Below are 19,098 nucleotides of genomic sequence, written 5' to 3' on the forward strand. Positions count from 1 at the left end.
AACTCTTTCCAGTGACAATGTCCATGCCCTGTTGTCCTCTCACATCAAAATCTGCTGACATATTTTTAGGACCTGTTTAGGACTGTTTTGGCCCTTAACAGTGCTTGATCTGCTGCATGTATCTTCTATTTTTTAAGCAGATGTTTAGACACTCATTATGACGGCACCCATTACACTGCAGAGGACACCACGATATGTGACGCAAGTGATGTAATGCATCTTGTCACAACGTGTGTCTCCCCTCTAAGATCTGCTCTGATGATAGAAACAAAGCTAGTAGACTACATCGTGTGGTGTGTTGGCCTAGGTCAGGGTGAGTACATTTTCAGAGACATTTTCTTTTGGTGGTGATCTATTCCTTTAACGAAACCAGATGTACATACAGCCACCCTGAATTTGATAAATACTTTTTGTGAGCTAAACAGTATAGATTTTTTTACCTTGCTGGACAGTTTTACTATAGTCAAAGGGTGGAAAAAAACATGGGAAAACAAAGCACACGCTGACAGCACCCCTTATGCTAATCTAACCACCAACAGCTATTCAGTATGATTGTGAAATAAAGAGGTCTGAATTCATTCCTTCTTAATTGCTATTCAAGGACAAAATCTTAATTGCTTTCCTCGCAGCCAATCCAGCAACAGTTGGCAACCAAAAACAACAGCGAGGGCAAATTAGCCCCCAATCATGCAGCATCCCAATCGACGATGTAGAGAGGCCTCGTAATGCAATGCAACCCCGTCTTTGTTTATGCCCGCACTCAACCCCTTTTACGTCCAAGAGGCTCTGAAATAAAAAATAGTAAGATTCAAATCATTATAATGCATTCTCTAAAGAAACAGGCTCTCCCATGACACTCTGTTTAATACCTGTACAGGGGTTGCCATGACAAAGACAGCAGTGAAATACTGACCATGTAATGTCATTCGGGAAGTGCATAATATTCATATTGTGTAGCTCTTGCCATGTGGCCACATATGAAGCCTGTTTAACAGATGTTTGAGTACATTTGTCTGTATTCCTTTACAAAACAATCAACTTGTTGAGGAGCAACACCTTCCATAAAATCAACCATTCAAATGTGTTTTAATTCTTGAACACCTTCTAAGCTTTTTTGATGAGTTATATCTAAAGACTAATTTTGATTTGTCAGATGATTTGCTGAAAAAAAAGGAAAGAAAAAAAGAAAAAAAAGCCAATTAAAATTTCTGGTTGTGGCCATTAATGAGTAATTGACCAACTGTATACACTGTCAAATTTTGCCCACTAAAATGACCACTGAAACCAGTGCATCAACAAAATACCTTTCCAAATTTGAATTATTTCGTTACATTGTTTACAATGTACCCAATAACACAATAAATATACTGAATCCAGCTTTTGCTTGAAGACATCCTGGTCTAACGTGGTTATAAGGGAAAATGTGCTTACCTGAGTCTATCATTATCTAAAAAAAAAAAAAAAAAAACATACAAATTGATGGTTTATTCAGTGAGTTTTAAAACTCTTAATTCCACCCATAAAATTTCCACCTAAATTTAGGCATGTTTTCTACAAATGTGCTAGCTTTTGCTGAACAAACCCTGGTGAATATCTAAATAAAAGTTGCTACTGAGTTTCTTAAGAAGGCTCTAGTATTAAGTACGCTATTAAATATTATGTCTGTTCATTAGGTTCAGAGGGGTCACATGTTTTAAATATAAAATTTCCTGTCATTAAATTAGCCTTATAGGTTTATTCCCCCTGTGTTGCCCAAAAATGTCTAGCACAGTTTGCTAACCCTAAAAAAAATGTTTTAAATAAAACATAATAGTTTTTGTTATATTTTTATGTTGTTTGCAACTATAATAATAGAATAATAAATTATTACAGTATCCATGCCAAGTAGTTTGTCTAACTTGTTGCTTAGGTAGTGGTTTGAAGACGCTCCTGGAAAAGAATGTTAAAAGGCTATTGTTGTGTTTAAAAAACACATTATTTTTTATCCCTCCTCTGTCGAGATTCAAATCGATAATTCGCACCCTGAAACCAATCCGTGGTATGAATTGTGAATAATTGTTGATGATATAAACACCTGTAGCTTTGATTATAACTGCATTAATCAAATGTCTGAAATCATTTTATCTTTAAAGTTAATACACAAACCCATCAGTGTTGACCAGTGGCCAAACTTTCTTCAGCAAGGACAGTGTTGATGAAAACAGCTGTGAAGCTCTCATCACTTGCCTCCTCGGTGTTGACAGACGCCTCTGAACCTCCAGGGTGACCTTTTTTCTCTGAACTGCATTTTTTAATGACGCGACGTTGGCTATCGGTCAGGTCCCGGTTTTCGTCCCTGCCGTCACTCGCGATCTTTGGGCTTCACGCGTCACCAATGTTTTTCTCCTGGAGAGCTTGGATGAGAAACGTGCCCATGTGGAAAAGCAAATCTCCGAGTTATCAACAAATGGGAGAGGAAGTTGTTGAAGTGACGACAGCTGGTCCAAAGAATTTCCCGGTGTTTTCGAGACAAGTCACCTTATAGCAAACCCTAACATCCTAATATAGGCCAGCCCAGTTAAAAGCGCCACTGGCGGACGTGCGCGACCTCGAGGGGTGACATTTCTATTACATGCACAGGGGGCCGCTATAACCATGCCTTGTTCTGACCAGTGGACCGTTTTATAAAAACAGTCCCAAAAAATTGTATATTGAGCAGATTTATTCGTAGAGCGTCACGAAAGAGGGTTGGTCTCTTTATCTGTTTCTCTGTATCTGATCTGTGTTGCAAAACACTGGAATTAAACCCCTGCCATGCTGGTTAGGTTTCTTCCAGAGGAGAACTGCCCCGACTGGCTGAAGTTTGTTTCTCCCATTTCTGGCACCGATTTTGGTTCCTTGCCACTGTCGCCTTTGGCTTGCTTAGTTTTGCTTAGTCTAATCTGTCTTTTAATTGCCATGTCCATTTTAAAACTTTTTTTTAATATATAATTTTGATGTAAAGCACTTTGTGACCACTTGCTCTTTAAAAGGTGTGCTATAGAAATAAAACATTACTTACCACTTAGTTGGGGACACTTAACTGATGCACCAGACACTTTTAAATGTTTTAAAAATGTATACAATAATTTCTTACTTTTTTTTTTCTTTAAGTAGGCTACTTTATGAATCAAATTCAAATATTTTTACATTCATTATTGTTAGAAAATGTAAGTAGCCATTTTTTTGTATATATGTACACATCATTCATTTCTTCAATGTACAATCAATTTCACACCATCCATACTTTTAAGAAGTCATGGCGCGCTGTCTACAGCCACAAAGCTAATCCCAGAAGTATCTAAAAAATGTAAATATAAATTTCAAACATGTTCAAACATCCTCACAAGCTTTTAATGACCATTTTGTCCCTTCAGAAAAAAGCAAAACACACAACAGTGAAAAAACAGGATTAAACAAGAATCTAAAAAAAAAAAAAAATAAAGCTACTATATTACTATGCAATCTATGGACAAAAAAAACATCAAAATATGTAATTTAAAATTACAAAATTAATAAGAAAATGAACTGAGATGCTGATGTCACAGAAAATACTTATTCAACTAGTTCCTCTCTCTTGGTTGATTTTAAGTTACACCATGTCTACTATATACTACTGTATATTGCCAAAATTGACAGCTTAAAACATCTCAGGATGCCTGAGTCAAGGCAGGATGTTAAGTGAGGACCAATAATGAGCTGCTATCAAGGTACTTAGTATAAGAAAAACAGGTCTTTATTTAAAAAAAAAATAAACAAATAACAATAATAAATGATAATAATAAATTAATGGATTTTTCCAGAAAAATGAAAAGGCCTAAATGTGAATGTTAACCCACAAGATGTCACTATCTGGAAAGTTGATTCTAAATGCCTGATGCATCATAAACAGAACTAGAAAATAACTGCATGATTCAATTACGATTCATTTGAAGATTTAATTTATTATTGAAATGAGTGTCTGGGATCCTGAAGGACTTTTGTATGGTAAATTCCCAAAATGAAAAATGAAATCGACGTAGCACACAGGGGGATGAGAATGTAGATTGAATTGAACAAATAAATTTACAAACAAAAATTGAATAGGATGAGGGAAGGGAACTAATGCACTTCAAATGTCTTCTTGGATGGTTGAATTCTTTGTACGCCATTCAGTTAAATTTCCTCTTCCTGTCGTTTCAATTCTCCAATTCAGTTCAACATCCTGTTGAAGCCAGTTCACATTCAAATTTAGACTGGAAGGCTACCCAGCCCATCCATGTTTTTTTTTCAGATTAGCCACATTTGACCCAAATCGAAAGTGTTGTAAATCAAAGCCATATATGAACATACAATGGAACGCACCTGGTGGCTTTAAAAAGGTCAGTTCATAACAAAAATCAAATTCTGTTCTTTATTTTCCACCTTCATATTCCACATTCCAAACCCATAGTATTTGTTTGTGAATTCTAATGCTACAGCTAAGTGTGAGGAACTAAACCACCTCTAACAGTCTATCAAAAATAACTTACTTCTTGACAGCCATGGGTCCACATTCACTTTTACATGCACCCGAAAAGAGCACAGCTTGTAGCATTCTCGTATAAAATTCCACCATATGGGTTCAATGGAAAAAAAAAACAAATACAACAACAACAAAAAAACAAAGCTTGTCTTTTTCAATGGGAGTAGGCGGGGAAATTATGGAAAGAATTTTTAATTCTGGGTGGGACCTATCCCTTTGCAATTGAATGGATGCAGCTGTCAAAATAATGTTTCAAGCGTTACCCAAACCGTTTGCTTGGTATCATCTCTTGCGGGTCTGAAGTTTTTTCAGCTGTTCCCATGAAAAATGGATTCGGACACGAGGAGGTGGTCGAGCTGACCTTCACCAGTGCAAATGTGTCACCAAATGCTGAATTTTCTCTCAACATCAGATATCCAAGGACGGGACCCGAAAACCAGAACGTGAAACTCCCGAAATTGCACGTGGACAAGTAAAACTCCTTTCTAACGAGAGAAAAACTAATTGTTTCAGTCAGAACAGCATTCAATATAAACTGTTTACAGAAGATATTGGAATCCCGTATATGGAGGCAATTTTACTTTAACATTATAACATGCCTCCATTATAAAGCATGTACCTTATCCTATGCCTAACTGTCACGGAAAGGAATACAAAATTGCAAGGTTACGGGTGAGGCGAACACTTTCATGCCTAGTTGAGAAGAACATTATTTCATTGTAACTGAGCTGTGTGTTTCCCTTTGCATCATAGGACGACATAGTAAATTAGGTGACGGAGGCACTATGTTGTTTCATCAAAGGAATGGAAACGATTTCAAGCAGCCATTGTAATCATAAACCTTAGTGAATTTGAATCATGAGGCAGTGTCAGGGTTAAGGGATGACTTTGACCGGACACTATTTAGTTAAAGCGGCTGTATGACAAACAATGGCCCGTTTAGTGATTATGATCTTTCTACAACTGGCTAAATAATGCATTGTGACAAACTCAGCAATCCACTTATTCAGCATGCCACAACCCGGTTTACCTAGAATACACGGAAATTAGCCATTGGCATGACCAAAAGCAGGTATCAACATTAGGCCAGGCGCTAATGCCCCAACACTCAGGAAATTACACAGAGAGAATGAAATGTTCCTCTTATAATGGACCTCCGTACACTGGTTGTTACATTATGCAAAATGGTGCTGTGTGCAAAAACATTCTTGAAAATCACATGATATTAACCAAATGTAATCATGAATACGCCGCTTTGAAACAAAAGGCAAATGTTACCTCAGCTTTAGCCTGGTCGATAAACTTGTGCACACTCCGTCGATATGATATGATATTAGTGTCAGGTAGATCCAGTATGCTCAGTGTTTTTATAGCGATGAACAGTGTCAGGAAAGGCATTTTCCACACCAATAACGCAACATTTAATATATGGTGTGACCGTGCAATCAATGGAAACACATTATAAGTCTTAAAACACAAAGTTATTTTATGTTAAAAATAACATAAAATAATAAACTCACCTTATATTTCCTCAAAGTACCAAAGTCATGAGCGGCACTCTTGTGACCCCTTTGAAACTAAACATAATTCAAAACCAAATTAAATTCTTATTAAAGCAGAATAGAATAGAATAGAATAGAATAGGAATAGAATAGAATAGAATAGAATAGAATAATAGACTTATTGTCCAATTTTTTGGAAATTTTGTCTCTAGACTCTAATACCACACCCAGCAATCAAACATCAGATACATATAACATATACCACATAACTCAAAAATAATAGCAATAATAAATAATAACAATAATAATTAAAAATTAGAAGTATTAAATTATGAAAGTCTTTAAAAATACAAATGTATTATCTACAATATATAAAAATGTATATAAAATCATTTGTAATAGTGTTTTATATAATTTGTATTTTTTTAAATAATTTTAATTATAATTTTATTTATAAAAACGTCTGTATTTTATTTTTATTTATAATTTTACATTAGATACAATTAGATAACCTTACATTGTAGTTTAATGCATACCTTAGATGTTCAATTTACAACAAAAAATGATACATAAAATGACTTGTAAAATATAATTCTACAATTATATAGTACATATTTGTAAACATTTTATAAAGATTTAAAATGTCTTATTCCAAATGAAGCAACAGGCAGCCCATTCCGAGAGTCTATTACATATTGGCCTACTTTCATACTTTTCTAGTGTCAAATGAGAAGACCAGCTACTCACCAAGTACCTAGATATTGGTTTCAATATATCCAACCTGAAGGTCCCAGTTATTATCCTGAAACTATATCCACATGCAGTTTCAGGCTGTACTGTTTGCTCCCTTCAAACTTCACCTGTACAGTGGAACCTTTCCATGTCTCAATAATGCGCCTGCCCGCTCAAAGTCGTTACTCTGGTGCATTGTTTCCGCAAATTAGCTTTGGAGAGGATTTTATTTCTTGTGCGAGCGACTGCAATCACATTTGCGGTGGAGATGTCCAAGGCAGAAATGTAAAGGAGCGAATTTAGTTAGTTAGATGCTGGGGGGTGAGACCGTTCGTTGCTCCCCTCAGCTAGTAGCCTAATGCCCGTCTACCATTCTGTGACCTGGATATACCGCTGAAACTGAGAAGATTCAGTCTTAGCGCACCTCAGCATAATTACCTGGGGACATGAAACTATAGTGGACACCCAATAGGAGAGAAGTATAACTGCCATATGAGCCTGTTTAAACTAATATTATTCACGTATTTTCAGGGCAGTAATTTTCTGGGTGCAATCGGTTGACGTTCGCGTCTCGCCAAACCAAATGGTCTTTGGTGGAGCCCCAGTTAGCTAACCATTCGAATAAGTTTAAAAAAACATTATTTTTTAATTTTTTAGTTTTTGGGGATATACCTGCTGTTCAAAAGTTTGGGATCAGTAGGCCTAAGATGTGTGTTTTCAAGTATTTTCTGCATTTATTTGACCAAAAAATACAGAAAACAACAGTAATATTGTAAAATATGATTATAGTATTCTATTTTAATATAATGTAAAATATATTTATTTCCGAGATGCACCGCTGATTTGTTCAGCATCATTACTCCAGTCTTCAGTGTCACATGATCCTTCAGAAATCATTCTAATATGCTGATATTTATCAATGTGGAAACAGTTATGCTGTTAATATTGTTTTGGAACTGATTATACTTTTTCAGGATTATTTTGAGAATAAAGTTAAACCAGCATTTAATATAGAAAATCTTGTCAAACAATATAAGTCTGTTTGTGTTCTCACCTTTTTTTATCAATTTAACATCCTTGCTGAATAAAAACAATTAATTACTTTCAAAAATGAAGGAAAGAAAGAAAGAAAAATGGACCGACCCCGGACTTTTGAACGGTGTAGTGTAGCTATATTGTTACAAAAGATTTCTATTTTGAATAAATAGCTGGTTGGCTGGTTTTAGCTGGTTCGTCTAGGCCTGGTCATAGCGGGTCATAGCTGGTCAGCAGACTGGTTTTAAATGGGTTTTGGCCACTTCTTTTAGCTTCCATGACAACCAGCTTATGCTGATTTTAGCTGTGTTTTTTTTTTTTTTTTTTTTTTTGCAGGGGTTTTAAAACTTTTTATAAAGACTTCTTCAAAGACTAGACTCCGACATTAAACAAGCACTACAAATGTTTAAAATAAAATTTTAATGGTTGTGAATTACATAATTACACTTTCATTTAAAAACATGTTCCTTAAGCATATTTGTGTTGTTGACGTTGCATTTACACGATTTTGATCCGATGTTTTCAGAGTTTCGCAATTGAATCATTTTGCAAAGCAATTAGTGTCGAAACCATACTTTGTTTTCTTTCATTACTCAATGACAGCCATTTTCTCAATTCTTAGCTAATTAAACTCTTAAACATAAATAATCTCGATTTCTATTTATCAAAACAAAATCATTTAAATGGATTTTTTTTTAATTAAATATAGGAAAACGCTTTTTTTGTGTATTAAATTAACCAAATACAGCTTCAAAATAACTTCAGAATCACACAATCACCATCTTTTCAAACAGACACGAGGGGGGCGGCAGGTCCTGCGGAGGGCTCTGGTCACATGACGCAAATGATCGTCGTTGCCGAAGTAGCAGTGCCTCGTTCTGGCCGTCAGGGCAACACCTAGAAAAAAACACACCATTCCCCGACGACCGCCTCAAGCCCGTAATATGGGCGAATTTTAACAAGTGAACACTAAAACTACTCGTTTTGGCACTTTACCCTTTAACACTAACACGAGGCAATCCGTTTGGCTTGTGCTTTAGCTCATTGTTAACGGTCGTTTGAAGCCATGTCCTCGGGGCGCGCTGCAGCCGAAGCAGCAGGGAAGCTGGCGAGAAACTGACGATCCTCAACGACCGCGGCATCGGGATGCTCACGCGCATCTACAACATCACAGACAGGGTGAAACTAAGAGGGCTCTTGCATGGAGTGTTTCGGACGACTGCAGTAAGCCGCACACAATATACACACGGGGTTGATGAGGCCAGGCCCTGATTGAGTGCGTGCTTGTGTGGTTCGCGACGACACAGCCATAATCAATCACTGTTTACGCTGCGTATTCTGCATTACTGGCTCATTTTGAATGAGATATTAGCACAGGCTAGTGATAGTGAATCTCCAAGGCGAAACGAATCGATCTAATCCGTATTAGTTGGGTGAGATGAGGATAGGGTCAGTCTTAGTTTTACCTCCCCTGCGATCATAAAAGCAAAGATACCATGCTTAAACATCTATTTACTGGCACTGTCTATTCAGGGATACAGTGCACCCAACGCCCATGATTGAGAAGGCCTTCGGAACACTGTGTTGTCCAGACTAGAACCTTCACCGTGACCCCGCTTTTAAAGCACTTATACTGACCCATCTATAAAGGCGAGATTAATCCAGTCCAGACCATCTCAGCTTCTGAAAGCGTGAGTTTCTACAAAGATCTAATTGTGGCCGTTGGTAGGTGGCCGGACAGTGCTGGATAAATCGAATCTGTCTGTTTGATTTGTCAATGGGTGCTGTTTTGAAAACAGACCACACTAAGCCCTTGCACTCCTTCAGCTGTTCATTACCTGAAGTCAACAGTATGTCTGACACGATGTCAGATCCTGTAGGGTTCTGACGTGGGTCTGCTGGTGGTTTTGACCACGGTCGTGTCCTGCAGTATTTCTATTTTATCAGTTCCTTTGATAGTGAGGAGTGATTTTAATCGTTAGTGTAACTGTTTGATTTTGCTGACGTTTGTAACAAAGAGAACTCATTGATCTAAGATTCATAGGCATTATGGGATGGGATTAGTGGCATGGGTATTAAACATATTTGGCGGTGAATATCCAGAAACACCAATATGTCAGGGTCATATTTTAAAACAAAATCCAAAGATATTTTGCTTAAAGTTCTATATGGTGACATCTATTTTCATGGCAATTTTTTCATTATTGTTAATGCAAATATTTATTTTTCTAATATATATTTTAATGTCCTTTTTACTATTATGTTTTAAATTTTATTTATATGTAAATATAAATAATATAATTTTAAATTATATTTCCATATATGTTGTGACACTGTGTCATAAATAGAATAGTTATCAAGTTATGGTCTGGCCACCACTACAACAAATATATTAACAACTTCAAAATTAAATTATTAACGTTAATTTAAGTGCTTATTTTACATAAAATTACAGGGAATATTTTTTTTGCCAAAGCAAAAGTCTATACAAGCAACAAACTAATTCTGATTATCTGAAAAAAAAAAAGCCACCATGTAAATTGGCCGAAAAAATAATGTTCCTTAATATTCCAACCCCCATTTTCGTTAACCATATAAAACTCAACCATTTAAAACACTAAAACTCAATACAATGACGTGAACAGTTAAAATACAGATAAAACACCTTTAAAAAAAAATAATAATAATAAATAAAAACATATGAAAATTTCCTTATATTAATATGTACATTGGCACTATTTTTAGTGTTTTTTTTATGCACAAATGTGTATATGGCAGGAAAGTGCTTCATTGTCAACCAAGTAATATGATTATTTTCACTACACAGAGCCGTAGTTTCACTGACAAGCAGATGAATTTGAGTTTGTAATCGATGCGATTCATCTGCGATTATGATGGTAATTTTGTCTAATTGTCAGTGAACGACGGCTTTGTTTGTGAAGCCGCTCAATCTGAAAGTCAGGTGAGGCTGAGTTAATACTAATCAATGGGACCGGCTTTAGTCTGACAGATGCGCATGACAATCCGAATGGCGATTAATTGTAACAGCCCTAGGCTTTTACTATATAAAAAAAAAGTACTGAACCATAATTTGTAAATAAATAAAAATATTAATATAAGTTATATATTGATCATTAAAGTTAGTTCATAGTTCATTAACTAATGTTAACAGAAGAAATATTAACATTTAAAAGTGTGTTAGTAAATGTTAAAATTAACACACTCTAACAAGGAAACTGCTACAGCTTTCAATAATTCGAAATGGTAGAAATGCAAAAGGCGTAGCGTCTGCATCTAGGACAATTCGCAGGTATTGACTGGACGCATCACGTTCCATTCAAGCGGTGGTCTAAAACACTTTATTTAAGCACCAAATGAGCAAAAAGTTACGTCAAAATCGTATGAACACATGTGGGTATATGAATTTACACGATTCAGTTTAAAAAAAAAGCCCGATTAGGCAGAAGCTCTGCGATGTTCATGTGTATGCTTTCAGTGATTGCACAGTTCTGTGATCAGGTAGTAAATCTCCATTCCAAAGGCCAGAGGGCACTCTCTCGCTGAAAATCCAATATGACGAAATGTTGACTGCATTCATCCACAGACCTGTTTGCTCTGTAGGGCAAAATGAAGAGGATCCAGCAAGGGTACCAGTGATGTCCCTTCAGGTAGGCCAGGACCAGTCTCTCAAGTGACTTCATGACCACAGACGTGAGAGCAACAGGTCTGTAGTCATTAAGTGATTTTGGGCTTTTTAGGGACCGGAAAGATGGTGGAGCGTTTGAAGCAGCAGGGAACTTCACACAGCTCCAGTGATCTGTTGAAGATCTGTGTGAAGATGGGGGCCAGTTGGTCAGCACAGACTTTTAAACAGGCAGGTGAAACACCATCTGGACCTGAAGCTTTTCTAGATTTCTGCCTCCTGAAGACCCGGTTCACGTCCTCTACACAGACCTTAAGCACAGGTTGAATGGTGAGGGGGTGGGTGCAGGGGTGGTAAGTGAATGTGTGAAGTGCAGATCAGAGCGGATGGGGGGGTGGTAGACTATCCTTTCCAAATCAACAGTAAAACATTCAATCCTGGAGGGACTGGTAAAACACATTCAGATCGTCAGCCAGTTGTTGATTCTCCACGGACTGTAGTGGTGGTGTCTTGTACTTAGTGATGCTCAGACCAGTCCATACTGACGCCGGATTGTTGGCTGTTTGAGCTGTTTGAGTTTCCCAGTAAACCACGGTTTGTCATTATTAAATGATAAGAATGTCCTGGTAGGAATGCACATATCCTCACAGAAACATGATATATGAAGTTACAGTCTCTGTGAGCTCGTCCAGTTCGGTCACTCCAATCAGTGCAGTCGAAGCAGGCTTGTAAATCCCGCCCTGCTTCATTAGTCCATCTTTTTACAGTCCTTAATACAGGTTTAGCTGATTTAATTTTCTGCCTGTATGTTGGTATGAGATGAACCAGGCAGTGATCAGACAGCCCCAGAGCTGCCCGTGGAACAGAGTGATATGCAGAGTGATCCAGTATATTACTGTCTCTGGAGGGACATGCAACGTGCTGTCTGTATTTTGGAAGGTCACGGGAAATATTTGCTTTATTAAAATCTCCAAGAATGATTAAAGAGAGTCCGGGTACTGTTGCTCCTCTTCAGTTATTAGTTCAGCCAGATGTCACAACACGGCGCCCAACAATCATTCTTCAGGAACTTAAGAAACTCACAAAAACACAAGAACTTCCCTCTTCTGCGTCTGAGCATGCATTTGAACAACACCGCTGTACCACTGAATGTCCGACAAAACGTCTGAATAATCAAAAACAGAAGAAACAGTGTCTGGGATGTGTTGCTTAATGTTAAGGAGTTCGTCTCTGGTAAAACTTACAGAAGAAGAATGACAAAACAAACAAACAAACAAAAACAGCAGAAGACTTGCGTAGTCTTCACATCATGATCAAACACAATGCCTTTGAGAGCTCTGATGTTTTGAGTTTGCAGTTTTACAACAGTGCTGATGCAAGACGTCCATCTGACCCATGACACAAATATAGATTGTTTAATTATCTGTACTATAACTCTAACTTTACTATAAGGTGCACATTTCATTTATCTGTCGAGTACTTCAGTAGACAAAATATGATACCCACAGCCGCAGCAAACTGAAGAATCTCACATTCTGAAAAAAGCACCAAAAAATTAAAAAGACACAGACACAAAAAACCATACCCAAAACACACTAAAAAACGGGAGAAGTTCATGCCAGAAGTAGAGTAAGTCTCTCAGGACCGCAGGGAAGTAGCACATGCACTCAAAAATGACCCATTTCTAAAAACACCCCAGTTACACTACCTATCATTAACCTGTATTTTCCTAATGGAAGAATATAGAAATATAAACAGCAGGTAATTAGAGATGTGACATTAGAAAGTATGGTAGTTACCCTGTATCTCAGAAACCAGTTAATAGAGTTATATTTCACCTCAGACTCATAAGAAATACAGAATGTGTCTCTGCAAAACTGTGAGAACACACACATACATACATTTCACTTCAGTCCTTCTCAAATAAACACCAGTGACAGTAAAACACCAACTTGTTACACAAATTATGATCACGGGGCAGATTATTGATTAATGAAGACTTGTTGCTCAATACTAGGTAATGACCTCAAAACACTTTTACCATAGTGCACTATCTCAAACTAACACAGCTTGATATATTACTCACAGATCGTAGTCTGTTACTGATTACAGATTACATGATGAAAACTGTAGTCGCTATCGCCCCCGCCCACCGTCCAGGCTTGGTAAATATTACTCGACAGAGCCGTAGTCTGTTACTGAAATTGTGATACGGCTCTGTGTAGCGACAATGCTGCTCTCCACCTGCTGAAAGCAGGTGACGGGGGATTTACTTACTAACTGCCAGGAACTGGCTTTACTGACAAAATGTGCATGACAATCGCGATTAATCGTGCTTTGATTAACCGTGCAGCCCTAATGTGACCAGTGGATATAAACTAATGCAAATAGATCGTAAACAACCTCGTAACATTAAAGCAACCTTTGGGCAAGACTAGTTTGTATTTTGGAACACTTATGTTTTCATCGATTTGAGGTAATGCTAATGTTCTCGTCCTCTCAGCATTGCCTGGTAAAACATACTGCTGTCCTTTCTTACTAATGCAGTGCATTTAGACAACAAATGATGTACTTACCATGATAAGTAAATATCGCAACTATAGTATTCGTATAGTTCCATGCAAATCAAGATTGGTGCCGAGTAATCAGCAAAGACGGATCAATCTGGGTCACACCTCTTGTAGGAAGATCACACGCAGACCGTGGGCTTAGTGGAAGATCAGCACTGTGTAGCATTTTTTTTTTTTTCCTCCCTCTGGCCTCGTTGAATTAATCAGATGTGTGTGATGCCATTTTTCTTAGAGAGGCAAGAATGGTCTCAGGAGTGACCCTGTTCTCTCCCATTTGCCCACTGATGTCATTGGGGATGTCTGACCTCACAGGGGGGGGTGGTCAAACTCAAATATTAGTTCATACACTGTTGTTCGTCTGTACTCACATGTTAACAATATGGACCATTCAGAATACAACAAGGTAGAACAACACTTTATTTACCAATTAACTTTTTTCTATCCAATTATTTTTTTTTATATCCCATTACTTCTTGATTGTGTTTTTCCCTTTCTGTCCAAAATTAAAAGGTTGCCATTGGGGATGGCTTTTCCACAGGACTAGAAATTGGAATACATGTTTTGGTAGTCTGTTGCCTAGCAACTGGGCAGGCATTGCATTGAGTGCTGTAAGATCTATGTTGGCAAATGTGGTGGATACAGAGAGGGAGGTTAAAATGCATTGTCTAATAGTGTTTATTTGATCTGAATTCATGAAATGACTAGGGATGCACCGAATGTTCTGCAACTGAAAATTTTCGCTTAAAAACTAGCAAACAAAAAAAAGACTTGAATAATTTTTGTACCACGACCATCATGGACTTGACAGGATCACATAGAGGCTCGTGATAAGCAGCGCCATGATGTCAGTGTGGAACATCTAAAAGCTGTCAGAGAAAGGACGCACAAAAAACAAACTCATTAACAAGCACCTACAGCCCTGAGAGACGTGTTTAGTACTGCATTTGCTGTTTAGTACTGCATCTGACTGCGGTTGGGTCTGGTGCTTTGTATGATGATGTGAATCAACGAAATGCCCTAAACAATTTAAATATAACTACAGAATGTTTATGTTTTTCTAATACAAGCATGAATTGAATGTGTTCGCCAGGCTTGCATGAGCTCACTGGCGCAGGGTTCAAAGTTGCAAGGAAAGCATGTGCTGAAACACAGTGTTACTCGTTGGCTGCTCAGGAACATTTTTTGATTTTTTACAAGGCATGTGACAATGTGGATACGTGCAACAAACGTCTTCCCAGATTCTTAATGAGAATCATTTTGTCAAAAAAGGACAAGCGCTTGAGGTCTTTCTTCGGGTTTCTGCCAAAATAAAAGCTGAGAAAAAAAAAACTCAATCAACATTAATAAATGTTATCATTGTAATTTTACTCGTTGTTCTGGTAAAAGAACAAAAGAAAATAATAATCAAAAAATATTTATTACAACAGCCTCTTTAATACATTTATTTTTAACACTTTACACACAGTGTGCAGACTGGGGATCTGTAATATTTTTCTAATGTTTTAAAAGAAGTATTTTCTGCCTCAGCTAATGGCTGCATTTATTTATGCACGCTAAAAAAATACATGCCTGATTCAAGAAAGGGGTCTAAAAATGGTCAAAAAATATTATTATAATTATTAACAAAGGCCTCCTTAGGTGAAGGTCGAATGTCGTACAACTAACCCTTTAAGTTGTGTTTTTATTGGTATAATGTCTGCTAGAATGTTAAAAAAATGTTCAGTGTTTAGTAGGAGGTGTGACGAGATCTGATGTGTTCTATGCGAGATCTGATTAGCCTCACGAGAAGTGGTGACTATATCCTCGTGCAGACCTTTCAGATATATTTGCATTACACTGGCCCTTCTCACCAGTTGTATGTAATATAAGGTATGTAAGATATTATGTTAACAATATGCAAGTGGCCACATGATAAGAGGAAAAAACGGTACGCAGTGAAAGTCTTTATCCAGTCATAAAAACAGAATTCACAGTTTAACGGACACCCAAATGTCACAGAAATTTCTCAAATTTTGAATTAATTAACCAAAAATAGGTCATTACACTTAAATCAAATCATGATATGGACTAGTATCTGTAAATATAAAGCAGCAAAAGTCGATTTAAATATAGAATCCTGCATGTTCTGCCTGTCTCTGATAATGAATTGCGCAGACGTGCAGTTTACACACAAACACACACACACTGAAGCTTGTGTGATGCTCGTACGACGCGGTTGATGATTTCAGCGTCTGTCCGTCCTCACTAAATGATGATGTAAAACACATGAACCACATCTCCCAGAACGGGCTCTGAGAGTCACTTAATGAACCTTTTACTACTACTTAAATGAAACAAACATTATTTAAAAAGGAATAATCACACAACATTTCTTCCATGTTTTAATTTTAATAGTAAAACCCCTTTGTTTGCCAAAAAATGTTTGCTTAATTTTCAATAATTAAATGATAAATTATTACAAAAATTAATGATTTTATGCCTTCATTTGATAACCAGAAAAATGTAAATACACAACACAGAATTTCTGAGGGAAAAAAAATTCATAAGGCTACTTTAAGAAAAAATAAAATGAATAAATTGTGTTATGCATTCAAATAGATAGACATGCTTAAACACAGAATTTGGTAACAATAATATAAAGTGAATATATATGGAGAAAAAAATAAAAGAGTTGCATACCCTAAACAGGATGTGATGACAGTGGAGAAAGGGGAGGGAAAAAGGAGAGCAATGAAAAAAATTTGGTGTTCGGGGTGATTAGAAAGTGAATCATGTACCGAAGAACCTTTCACGGGCATGCTACGGGAAGGGTAAATATGAGTTGTGTTGGGGGGATGTTATTTTCTTTTGTGGATGACGCTATTTTAACTTTTGGGGCAAGGACAATGCCGGTTCAGTCTTGAGCTTTTGTGGGGGGCAAATATACGCTATTATTTGCATGAGGTCTGGCAGTGTTTTGAGGTTATGACCGGCAGAATATACGGGTTAGGAAAAAATGAGGTGTTAAGGGCATGAGTAGACAATTTTTGAGGGCAAAAATGGGCACCGCTAGAGGTGGGTTGGGGGCATTTTGGTATTTTTTTGCCATGGCGATCATTATCTTTTTCCATTCAGTGCTCGATTCCCATTTTCTTCTCCTTTACAAAAAGTTTAACAGCTGGCGCGGCGCGGCGGCGTGCCGGGGGAACCCCGCAGGGCTCGTTCTCTTGGATATAGGGGTTCGCGGGCAGCACCCCAATAGCTGATTTTTAGCTAAATATTTATTTAAATTTGTTTTTGTTGTTGTAAAATGAGTTTGTATATCGGTGGAACCAAGCAATGCAACACAAACGGCAGCTAAACATAGAAAAAACCTCCATTCACCCATTTTTGGGCTGAGGGAATCTTAGAACAATAATGGTGACAAAATTTGGCCTAAAATGGCGGGAAACACACGTGAAAACGCATGGTTGCGGGCATGCAGGTTGCGGCCCTAGTGTTTCCTTTCTTGGGCAAGCTTGCGTCCAAGAAGGTGGAGTGCGCCTGCACTCCTACAACAACTGAACAGTTGGAAGGTCTTGCGCTCGGGGGGGGGGTGGTAAGTTTACTATTGAAGGCGCAATCGAAATTGGATGCTTGTTGATTCAGATGTCTCTGGTTTTAGGTGGCAGGATTTTCACGGCGCGCACATCGGGGCCTGGGAGCTAAGGGAAGAGCGAGCAGACTGGAGATCACGGGCGACATCTGAATGTGCTGTGATGTTGGTATACAACAGGAAGTGTGGGTAGTAACTGCTGTGGCAGTGTAGGGGTGGTAAGCTATTATTCGGGAGGGGGGAGTTGGCGGACAAACGGTGTCGCAAGCAGAAGCCTGCGAGGAAACCCCTCAGGAAGTGCAGGCGGAGCGCCCAGGCTGGGGAGAGGCCCGTTGCCACCAAAGAAGCGGTGGCCAAAGCCAGTGCCCACCCGGTTCACTCCCGTTCTAGGTATGAGTTTCCTGACAAGGGACGGAACTCGCGGAGTACCGGCGTACGTTTGATACACGTTGAAGTGATCCTAACATAGCTAGTCTGACGGGGGCCCAAAGTCGAGTAACAGGGGCGCCATTGTGAACCATTTGGCTCTACAGGATCCGAACCCTGGTAATCGGTACGGAGGCTATAGCAAAAGGTGGTGTGTTAGAATGTGTACCCCCATCCTTGTCTCACCAAGCACATCACAATATCAGAAGATAGTCATCATTTACTCATCCTCAATGTTGTCCCTTACCTGTATGATTTTCTTCAGCTGTTAAAGAACGACAAAAGAAGGTATTTTGAAGAATGTTGGTCAACTGTTTGGTTCCCAGCATTCTTCAAAATACCTTCTTTGTGTTCAGGAAAGAAGTAAGAAAGTCAAAACTATACAGGTTTTGGAACAAGTGGATTGATAAGTAAGGGATGACAGAAGTTTAATTCTAGTGGATGAATCCATCCCTGTTAATGTCAGCAGCTTCTGCGGACAATGCAATTAAAATATACTGATGGCTTCTGATGACAATAGTACTTAAACTATTTTTGTTGCCTAAGTATTTTGCTTTATTTGATGTTTGATGTCAACACAGTATTCCCTAGTGCCACATAGCTACAAATGTTTCCTTGGTGAATTTATGCATCACTCTTCAACAACAGCTCTGATTGTTGACGCACTAAAATAACAGTATTATATAATTGAATGGCACTGCCAAGATAGAAATTGTTAACCTAGTTTGTTGTTTATTCTTACTTGTCAGACTCAAATTAGCTCACTCGAAACTCACATCAACCAAAGCAACCCAAACCAAACCTGTAACATTGACCTCTGTGTGGCTGTAATGTGGTACCAACAATCATATTAGTGGAAAAAGGTGTTAGTAGACGGACAATAGAAAAAAAAATGTACATAATGTTTATGTCACAGCAGTAATCTTTCAGAAGCAGTACACGTTTGTACTCTTTAGCCATTAACTATGTAGCTTTAAGGTACAATTGTTTTTATGGACCTTTAGGTACAAAGGTTTTGCCTTCTTTTTGAAAAGGTATCGCCCCAGTGACATCTTTTCTGAAAAGTGTAGAGAAAATCCAGACCATTAGGAAAA

The 19,098-nt window shown here is 37.9% G+C and overlaps 1 protein-coding gene across 1 annotated transcript; it reads right to left on the reverse strand.

Moving 5' to 3' along the window:
• Positions 1-4,804: 4,804 nt before the first annotated feature.
• dusp19a (dual specificity phosphatase 19a) lies at positions 4,805-8,933 on the reverse strand. Its single transcript, XM_042764484.1, is given in 12 exon segments — positions 4,805-4,840; positions 4,842-4,985; positions 4,987-5,007; positions 5,801-5,954; positions 6,038-6,079; positions 6,768-6,832; positions 6,835-6,870; positions 6,873-6,926; positions 6,928-6,977; positions 6,980-7,001; positions 8,571-8,688; positions 8,788-8,933. Coding segments are annotated over 12 exon segments (888 nt in total).
• Between the last annotated feature and the right edge of the window lie 10,165 nt (positions 8,934-19,098).

Source organism: Cyprinus carpio, chromosome A9 (assembly GCF_018340385.1).
Source record: "Cyprinus carpio isolate SPL01 chromosome A9, ASM1834038v1, whole genome shotgun sequence".
In the NCBI taxonomy this organism is placed as follows: domain Eukaryota; kingdom Metazoa; phylum Chordata; class Actinopteri; order Cypriniformes; family Cyprinidae; genus Cyprinus; species Cyprinus carpio.